Source organism: Hemiscyllium ocellatum, chromosome 2 (genome assembly GCF_020745735.1).
Source record: "Hemiscyllium ocellatum isolate sHemOce1 chromosome 2, sHemOce1.pat.X.cur, whole genome shotgun sequence".
NCBI lineage: Eukaryota > Metazoa > Chordata > Chondrichthyes > Orectolobiformes > Hemiscylliidae > Hemiscyllium > Hemiscyllium ocellatum.
Window position 1 is genome coordinate 99,033,985 of NC_083402.1, and position 13,158 is coordinate 99,047,142.

At 43.5% G+C, this 13,158-nt stretch overlaps 1 protein-coding gene across 4 annotated transcripts in view; it reads left to right on the forward strand.

The window, feature by feature from the left end:
• Positions 1–13,158, forward strand: part of frem1a (Fras1 related extracellular matrix 1a) — a 400,521-nt gene that overhangs the window by 269,988 nt on the left and 117,375 nt on the right. For all 4 annotated transcript variants that reach the window (XM_060838775.1, XM_060838786.1, XM_060838793.1 and 1 more), the window contains 2 exons: positions 4,330–4,526; positions 10,954–11,164. In XM_060838775.1, the coding sequence (XP_060694758.1) occupies positions 4,330–4,526; positions 10,954–11,164 (408 nt within the window). The remainder of the gene's footprint in view (positions 1–4,329; positions 4,527–10,953; positions 11,165–13,158) is intronic.

Here is a 13,158-nt window from a genome sequence, read left to right on the forward strand (position 1 = left end):
ATCACTTCACATTTGCCTGGATTGAACTCCATCTGCTATTTCTCCACCCAACTCTCCAATCTGTCTAGATTCTGCTGCACTCTCTGACAGTCCCCTTCACTGTCTGCTACTCCACCAATCTTAGTGTCATCTGCAAACTTGCTAATCAGACCACCTATACCTTCCTCCAAATCATCTATGTATATCACAAACAGCGGTGGTCCCAGCACTGATCCCTATGGAACACTGCTGGTCACAGTTCCCCATTTTGAGAAACTCCCTTCCACTACTACTCTCTGTCTGCTGTTGCCCAGCCAGTTCTCTGTCCATCTAGCTCGTACACCATGGGAATGGGTCTGGGTGGGTTCGGCTTCGGCAGGTTGGTGTGGACTTGTTGGGCTGGAAGGCCTGTTTCCAGACTGTAAGTTATCTAAGTTAATTTTCCTCCTTTTTTCCTGAGTGGGCCCACCTTTGCTCTAGGTCCTTATATATGAATAAAAGGCTTTGGGATTTTTCTGAACTCTGTTTGCTAAAGATATTTCATGACCCCTTTTAGCCCTCTTAATTCCACTTTTCAGATGGGTCTACTTTCCCGATATTCTTCCAAAGCTTCGTCTGTTTTCAATAGCCTAGACCTTATGTATGCTTCCTTTTTCCTCCTAGCTAATCTCACATTTTTACCAGTCATCCATGGTTCCCTAATCTTGTCATTTCTATCCCACATTTTCACAGGGACATGCCTGTCCTGCTCTCTAATCAACCTCTCTTTAAAAACCTCCCACATATCAAATGTGGATTTACTTTCAAACAGCTGCAGCCAATCCACATTCCCCAGTTCCTGCCGAATTTTGATATAATTGGCCTTTCCCCAATTTAGCACTCTTCCTTTAAGGACCACTCTCATCTAAACCTATGAGCATTCTAAAACTTATGGAATTGTGATCACTATTCCCAAAGTAATTCCCTACTGAAACTTTATCCACCTGGCTGGGCTCATTTCCCAACACCAGTCCAATCTGGCCCCTTCCCAAGTTGGACTCTAGCATGTACCCATCTGTATTTGAACTATCCATGTACACAAAGTTCTCCTGGATGCACTTGAAAAATTCCATCCTGGTTAATTCATTCACACTAAGGTGATGCCAGTTAATATTAGCAAATCTGATGTCCCTTACTACCATAAACCTATTCCTCTCACACCTGTCTGAGATTTGCCTACATATCTACTTCTCTAACTCCTTTTAACTATTTGGAGGCCTAGAGTATAACCTCAGCAAAATGATCGCTGTTTTTTATTTCTAAGCTCCACCCAGATGGTCTCATGAAAAACCCTCTAAGACATCCTCCCTCATTAGATGTGCAGGTTAGGTGAGTTGGCCATGCTAAATTGCTCATAGTGTTAGGTGAAGGGGTAAATGTAGGGGAATGGGTTTGGGTGGGTTGCTGTTTGGAAAGTCGGTGTGGACTTGTTGCACTGAAGGGCCTATTTCCACACTGTAAGTAATTGTGTGGAGTTTGCACATTCTCCCCGTGTCTGCGTGGGTTTCCTCCGGGTGCTCCGGTTTCCTCCCACAGTCCAAAAATGTGCGGGTCAGGTGAATTGGCCATGCTAAATTGCCCGTATTGTTAGGTAAGGGGTAAATGTAGGGGTATGGGTGGGTTGCGCTTCGGCGGGTCGGTGTGGACTTGTTGGGCCGAAGGGCCTGTTTCCACACTGTAAGTAATCTAATCTAATTACTGCAGTGATGGTCTCCTTTATCAATAATGCAATAGCCCCACATCTCTTAAATTCCATCCCCTCCACCCCACCATCAGATCTGAAATCTCTACATTCTGCAATGTTGAGCTGCCAGTTTTCCCCTTCTTCAACCATATTTCAGTGATTTGGAATATGGTATTGTTACAATATGCAGATCAGCACAGCCTCAGAATGAAGGGACCACCCTTTAGAACTGAGATGAGGAGAGATTTCTTCAGCAAGAAGGTGGTTAATCTGTGGAACTCATTGCTGCAACAGGCTGCAGACACCAAGTAATTGAGTGTATTTAAGGTGGAGATAGCTAGGTTTTTGATTGGAAGGGGTTCAAAGGTTATGGGCAGAAAGCAGGAGAATGATGTTGAGAAATATATTACCTATGATTGAATGGCAGAGCAGACTCAATGGACCAATGACCTAATTCTGCTCTAATGTCCTATGGTCTTCCCTTTTTAAAGAAGACTGCTTTCTCTTCTTACCCACCTTCTCCAGCAAGGACACTAAATCACAGAATCATAGAAGGAGAGCAATTGGCCCATCAGTCTTGCAATGGCTTTTCACATTAGTATCATTACCTAATGCCAATCTCCTGTTCTTCTTCATATCCATGCACACCATTTCTATCCAAATAATCATCTGATGCCCTCTTGAATTCTTCAATTGAATCTGCCTCCATTACATTTCCAGGCAGTGGCTTCCATGCTCAAACTACTTGCCGTGGAAGAGTTTTTTTTCCATATGATCCTTGCTTTGTTTGTCCATTCTCATAAATCTATGCTTTCTCATTCCTGGTCCTTTTACTGGCAGAAACGGCTTTTCCCTATGTATTTCACTTAGCCCACTCGTAATTTTGAAAACTTCTGTTAAATCTACCATGTCAGGGAACCTTGGAGTATGCTCTATTCCCTGGTGCGCCATATTCAGCCTCCTTGCAGATTATTTTGCCAACCATTTGCTTATCCAAAGTGTGCCTTGCTTTCAAGAGATGCAGGCTACTTCAGGTGGTACAAGCCTCAGGCCTTGTACAAACTTGGAGCAGTTGGGAGAGCTTCATGCTGAATGGCTGGACAGTGCTGTCATTAAAATTACCTGGTAGTACATAGTTTTCATACTTCATCCATTTTAACTAGTACGACAGATTAATTGTGCACTATAAATCCTGCTCCTGTTTTCAGGTCTATTGTTCTCACAGCTCTTTTTACTAATGGTACGGAGCCAGCATTAAGTGATTTTCCAGTGTCTAATGACACTTCTGTGGACTTGTAAAACTGGTAATCCCACTCAGACCATCCAAGTATCAGGTGTGAGAAATGGGATTTGCACTTATTCTAATGACGGAACAAACTGAGACTTAGTCCAGAGGTGGAAATGTATAAAGTTTACCAACTTCACATTGTACTGCCAGAATGCACCAAGGCTCTTTGACAGCGCCTCTCAAACCCAAATGTGTAAATGAGATCTCTGTTTTCTCGATATAAACACTGACACCCACTCTTTGCTGGTCGGTGTCGTACTTGGCGCGTACGAAGATGGTCACGGTTGTTTGAGGTCAATCATCTTAACTCCAGGACATCTCTGCAGGAGTTTCTCAGGATAGTGTCCTCAGCCCAACCATCTTCAGCTGCTTCATCAATGACCGTACCTCCATCAAAGATGTTTGCTGATAATTGCTCAATGTTCGGCAACATCCGTGAATACTGTAGCAATCTATGTTCAAATGCAACAAGGTTTGGATGATATCCAGGGCTGGACTGATGAGTGGCAAGCTACAGTCATGCCACACAAATGGCAGGCAATGACCATTTTCATAAAGAGACAGACTAATTACAGCTCTTTGACATTCAATGGTGTTACCATCGCTGATTCATCCACTATCAACAGTCTGAGTGTTAACAATGACCAGAAATTCAACTGGGCTTGCCATATAAATACAATGGCTATAATAGCACGTCAGAGCTGAGGAATACTACCATGAGTAATTCACCTCCTGACTCCCCAAAACCTGTTCATCATTGAGAAGGCACAAGTCAAGCATGTGATGGAATACTGCCCACATGCCTGAATGGCTGCATCTCCAATGACATTCAAGAAATCTTACACTATTGGGTCAAAGCAGCCCATTCAATTGGTACCATATCCACAAATTTTTATACCCTACACCACTGACACTTAGTATCATCAGCGTAAATTATCTATGCAGTCCACGCAGAAATTCACCAAAGATCCTTAGACAGCAACCTTCCAAACACAAAATGATTCCTATCTGTGAGGACAAGTGCAATATTTACATGGGAACACAACCATCTGCAAGTTTCTTTCCAAGCCACTCACCATCCTGACATGGTGAGTGGCTTGGAAGGAAACTTGCAGATGCATATTGCCACTGTGGGTGGGTCAATATCCTGGAATTCCCTCAGAGAATGGCATAGTGGACTTCAACGGTTCAAGAAGGTAGCTGATGAATTCAAGGTCAGCTAGGGGTGGGCAATAAATGCTAGCCAGCCAGTGATGCCAATGTTCCACAAATATATTTTTACAAATATACATGCTACACAAGTCTTGTTTCACCAAATTGTCTCACTTTCTACTCCTAGATTCCTTTGACATGAAACACATAAAGGATTTCCACATCAACTACGTTCAGTTTCATCATCAGCAGATTGAACCAACAGCTGATCAGTTTATGTTGTATGTTACTGATGGACAGCATCAATCTGCGGCAGTACCATTTTATATTATAATCAAACCAACCAATGACGAGCCTCCAAGCTTCCTTGCCAGAAATATTACGGTAAGTGATGGACACAATTAAGAAAATTAGCTTCCAATCAAGAAAATTGGTAACACAGCTCTCGGGGACAATGTGAGAAGGGTGCACTCAAGTTGTTCAGCTGATAGACTTGTGAGTTCACAAGTGATGACAGTGACACACAAGCTTCTTCACCCACAGCCTTTTCTCCACAAGGATGTACCTATGGCAGTAACTAGAGTTTTCTAATACTTCTGGGGCTGGAAAAGCACAGCAGGTCAGGCATCTGAGGAACAGGAGAGTCAATGTTTCTGGCTAAAGCCCTTCATTAGGAATGAGGCTGTGAGCTGAGGGGGTGGTGAAATAAATGGGAGGGTGGTGGGGCTGGGGGAAGGTAGCTGAGAGTGCAATAGATGCATGGACGGGGAGGGGCGGATGTAATGGTGATAAGGTCGGAGGGGAGGGTGGAGCGGATAGATGGGAAGGAAAATGGACAGGTAGGTGCTGCCTGACCTGCTATTCTTTATCAGCATCACACTCTCGACTCTAATCTCCAGCATCTGCAGTCTTCATTTGCATCTTTTCTGATACTTGATCCAGGTGTCCAAGTCTTGGAGATAAGTCTGAACAATGAGACTTGAATCCTATTCTCAAAGACTGATGGGTTAGTTCCTTTGCAAGGTCAAAATGCAGAAGAAAATCAAAACAAGGCCCACCCCGCCCACCTCTGCCACCGCTCCGCCCATCCCAACCACCACCTGCAGTAGGTAGCTTTGCCACATAGACTCCAGATCAGGAGAAGGCGGAGTGTTTTTTCCTATCATGACATACCAACTGAACTCTCTCTCTCTCTCTCACTGCAACCCCAAGGTAATCTCCTCTGTCCTGAAGCATTCCTGATGAAAGGCTTTTATCCGAAATGTTGATTTTCCTGCTCCTTGAATGCTGCCTGACCTGCCGTGCTTTTCCAGCACCACTCTGATCTAAATAACGAATAAACACTTATCCAGTAATCACTCTGAGTAAGGGTTAGATTGCTCATAATCCCATAAGTCAATCTGCATTTTCAGGCTGATTATATTATTTTATAAACTTATTGCATTGAAGTATATCCAAATTAGCACAGGTAAACTCTCTGCTGAAAACTTGGTCATTGTGGAAAGTAATTATTCTGTAGAGTGATGCTGGTAAGAAAATTTCAGTTTGCAGAAGCATTGCTTGTTCAACCAGTCAAGGAATGAGTCTTGGTCTCCACATTCTGATGTGTGGATAGAGCTGTCTGTGACCTTGACCCTTCTTTCTCTTGCTTCTGTGCTAACCCCCTTCAGCTCCCTCTACAGCACACACTTGTGATTGTTGATCCTTCATCTCTTCATCTTCTTCAGTCCCAATGTAAGCAGTGATGGCATCATTTACTATGTCCAATCAACTTGCAACTCTCTCAGGAACTCTCACACCAAAGATTATCACCAAACTCTGTTGCCCAAAACGAAATGAGAAAGGTCTGAAGGATTCAATAATGAGAGGTCATGTGTTCAAATTGAGAGGAGAAAAGTTTAAAGGGGATACACATGGATGTGTTGGGTAGGCTAAAGGGTATTAAGGTGGACAAATCCCCAGGACCGGATGGGATCCAACCCTGGTTGCTGAGGGAGACAAGGGAGGAAATAGTTGGGGCCTTGACAGATATCTTTGTAGCATACTTAAACGTAGGTGAAGTTGCGGAGAACTGGGAAGTTGCCAATGTTGTACTCCTGTTCAAGAAGAGTAGTAGGGGTATTCCAAGTAGCTACAGACCACTGAGCCTGACATCAGTGGTGAGAAAGTTGGTGGAGAAGGTACTGAGTGAATGGATCTATTTATATTTGGAAGAGAATGGGCATATCAGTGATAGGCAACATGGTTTTGTAGGGGGGAGATCATGCCTTACCAACTTAATAGAATTCTTTGAGGAAGTGACCAAGTTGATAGATGAAGGAAGGGCTGCAGATGTCATATACAGGGCATTTGATAAGGCATTTGATAAGGTTCCCCATGGTAAACTAATGGCGAAAGTGAAATCACCTGGTGTGCAGGGTGTTCTAGCTAGGTGGATAAAGAGCTGGCTGTGCAAGAGGAGACAGAGTAGTAGTTGAAGGGAGTCTCTCAAAATGGAGAAAGGAGCCAATGGTTTTCCACAGGGATCAATGCTGGGGCCACTGTTGTTTGTGATGTACATAAATGATCTGGAAGAAGGCATTGGTAGTCTGATCAGTAAGTTTGCAGATAACTGAAGATTGGTGGAGTAGCAGAAAGCATGGGGACTGTCAAAGAAAATAGGAGAATATAGATAGACTGGAGAGTTGGGCAGAGAAGTGGCAGATAGAGTTCAATCCGGGCACATGTGAGATGATGCATTTTAGAATGTCTAATTCTAGAACAAACTATACTGTAAATAGAAGAGCCTTGGGAAAAGTTGATGAGCAGAGGGATCTGGGAGTTCAGGTCCATTGTACCCTGAAGATGGCTGCACAAGTGGTTAGGGTGGTCAAGAAGGCATATGGTATGCTTGCTTTCATCAGACAGGGTATTGAATGTAAGAGCTGGCAAGTCATGTTAAAATTGTACAAGACCTTGGTTCGGCTGTATTTAGAATACAGTGTACAGTTCTGGTCACCACATTACCAAAAGGATGTGGACGCTTTGGAGAGGGTGCAGAGAAGGTTTACAAGGATGTTGCCTGGTATGGAAGGTGCTAGCTATGAAGAGGGGTTGAGTAGGTTAGGATTGTTTTCATTAGAAAAAAGGAGATTGAGGAGAGACCTGGTTGAGGTTTACAAAATCATGAAGGATATAGACAGGATGGATAGAGATAAGCTTTTTGCAAGGGTGAGAGATTCAGTAACGCGTGTTCAAGGTGAGAGGAGAAAAGTTTAAGAGGGATAGTATGAAGAAAGTACTTTACACAGAGAGCGATAGATACCTGGATCGCGTTGCCAGCAGAGGTAGTAGAGGCAGTCACAGTCGATTCATTTAAGGTGCATCTGGACAGATGCGTGAGTAGGTGGGGAGCAGAAGGATACAGATCCTTAGGAATTGGGCAATAGGTTTAGGCAGCAGATTTGGATTGGAACAGGCTTGGAGGGCTGAAAGGCCTGTTCCTGGGATGTAAGTTTTCTTTGTTCTTTGTTCTTTGCTTTAACCGTATATTCACATCAGGCATTTAACCATTGAGGTAAAGTTAATAACAATCAGGTCTCTCTGCCACTAATAATATACCTGATCCTTGAGAAACACAGTTAAAACCATTGAATTGAATTCAAGGTCAGAATAGCATTTAAACATATTAATAAGCTAACTTATCCTTGATCCCCTGTGTTGATATCATCTTTATCAGTCTCCCATGTGCAACCATGTCAAAGGCTTTGCCGAAATCCATATAAACTACAACCTCCCGACCCTCATTTATACACCTGATCACCTCCTCAACTTCTCTCTCCTCCTGAGTCTTTCAGATTCTCCTCTGTCTTTCTTTGATAGGACAAGCTAACCAACTGCGAGAATATTGGCCTCAGTCCTGTTGAGGTGCAACCCATCTAGACCTCCATTCAGCATCATCTCTCTAATCGTATATTTACTAACCTGGTCTTCCTCTTTCTGTATGTACTTACAAACTCATAGCATCCTAAGATTCAATCATCTTTTCTATCTCTCTCTCCTTGGGGCAGCTTGGTGGCTAAGTGGTTACCACTGGTACCTCACAGTGCCAGGGATCTGGGTTTGATTTCATCCTTGGGGATTGTCTGTGTGGAATTTGCACATTCTCCCTGTGTGCATGGGTTTCCTCTGGGTGCTCTAGTTACCTCTCATAATCCAAAGATATACAGCCATGCTAAACTGCCCATGGTGTCCAGGGATGTGCAGGTGAGGTGGATTGGGTGTGAAGTGTAGGGTTACAATGATTGGGTGAGGGGATGAGTTGGGATGCTATTTGGAAAGTCAGTGTGAACTTGATGGGCTGAATTGCCTGCTTCCACACTGTAGGTATTCTATGATTCTAACTTCCTAAATTCTGTTAGTAGGCTCTCATCCCTTTTTAGGTCTCTGACTTTCATGGACTCCTGTTTCAAACCATTAACATTTCAGCCTCAGTCTCCTGAATCACTCAATGATGTCCTTGGCCCAGGCGCCAGCAAGACAATGTAACATCCTGCGGTCAAATCTTTGGCCAAAAAAGTACCTGTCTGTTACCCTTGCTATTAAATATCCTACTGTTATTGCCCTTGCACTCTTCCTACCTTCCGTCTAAAGTTGAGCCACCCAAGGTACAATGAATCTGACTCGAGCTGCAATCCTCAGAAGTGTTGAAGCAGGAACTTGTTTGTAGAGTGAGATGCCCCCCAACACAATCTGACTGTTTTTCCTGACTACCTAGCCATCACTCATTCCTTTTCTATCTGGACCCTGTTCAGATATAGAATGACCACATCTAGGAATATGTTATCTATGAAACTATCAGTTCATGGATGATCCTATAGTGATTTCAGCATCCTCAAAACATAGACTTTGAGTTGCTGAAGTGGGGACATACTTCTGAAACAATACAGTCAGTTGTTGTCTGTGCCATCAATATGCCCTCAAAATGTTTTTCTTTCTTTGTTTCCCCCTTTGTTTGAGTATTGTCCCAGGTTTTGCAACTGGGGTGGAGGAAACTGTTAGGTAGTGATGCCAGTTGACACTAGATGTTTGTTCAGATGGCCGGAGGTGTTTTGTGTCTAGGAAGCCCTGATATACCGAGAGTCTTCTCGCCAGAGATGAAAGAATCTTCCTCAGCTTGTACTTCAAATGGTCAGAGCGGGGGCAGACAGGGTGGAGTTGGATGTGGTAGCCTGATGACATTTTGAATGCCCTGAGAGGAATCCTGTATGTAGTTCTTCTTCCAGCTGGGTACCTCTTGGCACTAACTTGCCTCCTTATGTAGTGTGTGCCAGGTTCCCTGGCCCCAGTTGCCATGTCTTCAGTTAAGAGAACCAAAGAGTTTGTGATGTAATGTAGATCTATAGGTTATCCAGCAGCTGGAGTGCTGGATCTGGCTTTCCCTGGCAACCACCAACCTGGCCACAGAGGCAGACAGACATTCTCAGGCTTGACGCACCTGGGCTCCCATTGTATAGCTATACTGCTGCAGCGTCTAGGCAATTTGGATCATTGTGTCTGATATACTGTCTAGTGCTGTTGTTCCTCCCTATATATATGGACAAAATCCCTCAATACCAACATCACAAGATCCTTTCCCGCCATGGGATGAGCAAATGTCTGGTCTTTGACAGACTGCTAAGTGCCAACAGCCTGGGTTTTTTTTGTTCCTTTACCAGCTGTGTCACAGTGAAGTGCTCACAAAACATTCTCAGCCTGGTTTTCTCTTTGAGGTGTCACTACCTGTCTTAGTGTGACTGCAGGAAGCAGCCTTGCTAATGCTTCACTTCAGGCTTCTGCATTGTCTTCAGAGGATGAAGTGGTGCCTTCTGGTTGAGCAGCTCTCTTGCATCTTGCAAGTAACACCATGATGCCTGTGGCCCTGTAGAAAAACAGGTTGCTCAACCAGAAGGCACCTCCTCAAGGGAGACAAGGCTAGTGGTTAGAAGTTGTGTGAATTGAATGACAATGTCACTGGGGTTACTAAAGAGATTTTCAGTAGAATGAAGAGTGGAACTTATTAATTAGTGGGACACAGATGTCTTAGCATCCTAGCAGGAACAGCCTTGGTCTTCTGTGAGGAATGGATTCTCTTTTTGAATGGGGTGTAGGGAGCCTAATTTTCTGCCCTCTTGTGGCTCTCTCCACCTGGAATGAGGTAAAAAGGGATTAAGTGAGTTGAAAGCACAGCTTTTAGTATTGCTGCAGGTGGTCAGAATGGTGCACTGGATGAGTGAGTGGGCAATGCAGAAGCCAGGCAGGATTAATGGGGTGGGAGGTTGGGGAATGTGACAAAGTGAATGTGACATAGAGACGGCACTGACCTTGATCCAGACTGCCAAGGTCTGAAATTGTGTCCTCCTCTGCCAGTCCTTTGAAAAGAGGATGCCCCTGCCTCAGTCCACTAGGACTTCTGTGTCCCTGTTCGTGCCAATTTTTTCATTCTCAGGCGTCTTCAGACTGACTGTATGTCCTTCAATGAGTGGAGCAGCTTTGGAATACAAATGCTTGTCAGGGTATGCCGTGGCCTTTGAAAGATGGCATGACCAGCAGGGAAGCTTATTTTTCAGGGGATATCTAGGAAATGATGATTTGTTCCATCACCAGCATGTTGTAGATGAAGCCAGCAGCACCGTGAAGGTAGGAGTTACCGAGGTAGTTTTGGTAAGATACAGTGAGAAAATTCCTCATGGCAAGAACCCCCTCCTTCCTTACCCTTATCCCCAACAAAATTCGACTGAATTGACACTTGAGCTGAAACAAAAGTAAAGTTCAGTCATTGTGTTTTATCCAGGTTTCTGAAGGTCAAGTACGTGAACTGGACCCATCAATAATCAATGTGGCAGATCTAGACTTACCCACAGACAGCTTGGTATTCATTATAAAACAGCAGCCTAACCATGGAAAGATCGTGAATGGCAATGATATCATCCAGTACAAACATCAAATCCACAGTCATGAAGAACATCTCGTGCATGACTTCACAATGGATCAGCTGAAGCATGGTATTTTGGATTGCAATGCAGCAGAATGAAAAGGAATAATGTGTTAAAATAAAAAAAACCTATAAGTCATAGATCCCCATATTAATCTGAAGGCTGAAGATGCAATGGCTGTAGAGGATGCTCCCAGTTTATATTGGGGATGAGAACCTAAAGTGGGTTGGAACAGAAAAGATTAAAAGATAACTTTGTAGATGTTTCCAAGATGGTGAGTAGTTTTAATTGAGTAACCAGGTAAGCAGTAGTCCCTCTCGCGTGTTAGTCAATAACTGATGATCACGTCCACAAACAGAGAATGCTGGAGAAACTCAGGAAGTCTAGCAGTACCTGTGGTGAAAAAAATGTGGTTAACATTTTGAATCGGATATGACTTCTCCAGAACATTTCCGATCAGATTTCCAGCATCAACAGCATTACCAATGATCACAGATTCAGAATCTTTGCACAAAATTGCAGATATAAATTTAGGACCAACCTTAACGCACAGAAATTAACCAGATTGAGCCCACTTCCTCTGAAAAGACTGTGGGTTGGACAACTTTTGAGGATGAGGGAGTGACAGGGTTATGGAGAAACAGCAACACTGCTCTATCAAAGAGGCAGCATAGGCTCCACAGATCAAATGCAGTATTGTTTTCTCATTTCATGACCTGGTATGGGCAGCACCAGTTCACAATTTGCAGGCAACTTGAAAATTGGAAATGCATGAACTGATGAGCAGGCCATCAGAAGACTTCAGGAAGATGTTGAGTCAATATTGAAGAGATGAGCGTGTGCAGAATGGCATGAAAATTTTGGCAGGAAAATTGAGGAGTGGTGATACTTTTAAATGGTGCAATTTTAAATAGTGCAGGAACATATAGGCAGAATGCCCCAAAAGTTAAAGATGGCAAGTTTAATTATAGGGATGTTAAAGAATGTGTAGAGGAATTTTGAAAACAAAGGTACAGTGTATAAAAGTAATAAAGTTATATGAATCCTTTTCTAAGTCACCTGTTAGGCCTGAATGCAATTATTATGGATAATTCCAGGTATCATAATTTTGGTGAAATCTTTGAAATGTGAGGAGTATGTAAGAGGAATTATTGTATCCATCAAAGCAGGGCAGTTTCAATGGAACTTTAATCTGTGTTCAGATTTACTAAAGGTATTAACTAAAGGTATTAACTGAATAAATAAGGAGCTTCTGTTTCTTGGCAAAGTGGAGGAAAATTAAAGAACTAAATTTAAGGCAAAATAATCAGAAGTGAGATGAGGATGGTCGTTTAATTTCACAGTAATTTGTTACGATCTACAGTATGCTAAGAGAATGGCAGAAACAGATTCAATAATGACATGCAAAAGTGAATTGAATGTAAAAGGAGTGAATTGGGCGGCACGGTGGCACAGTGGTTAGCACTGCTGCTCACAGCGCCTGAGACCCGGGTTCAATTCCCGACTCAGGCGACTGACTGTGTGGAGTTTGCACATTCTCCCCGTGTCTGCGTGGGTTTCCTCCGGGTGCTCCGGTTTCCTCCCACTGTCCAAAGATGTGCGGGTCAGGTGAATTGGCCATGCTAAATTGCCCGTAGTGTTAGGTAAGGGGTAAATGTAGGGGTATGGGTGGGTTGCGCTTCGGCGGGTCGGTGTGGACTTGTTGGGCCGAAGGGCCTGTTTCCACACTGTAAGTCTAATCTAAACAGGCAATGGGATTAGAGCAGGGGACTGCCGCTGATTGGGTAGCTCTATGAATAAGTTTTAATAGATACATAGGGTGAGACATTCATGCAGGCTTGGTAAATCTGACATTGGGACTAAATATGTACTTTGACACTGCATTTGCCAGGAGCAAGACAGATGGATAATTTTGCTAGAGAGGGCATCATCACCCATGAATTAGTTTCTAATCCTGCAGAACTAATCAGAGGTTCTGGAACTTGCGTAGGTCCCCCTGAGAGTGTTAGACTGCCAAATCAGATCAGAGACCATGAGGGCAATAACCGACACTGAAGAACTCC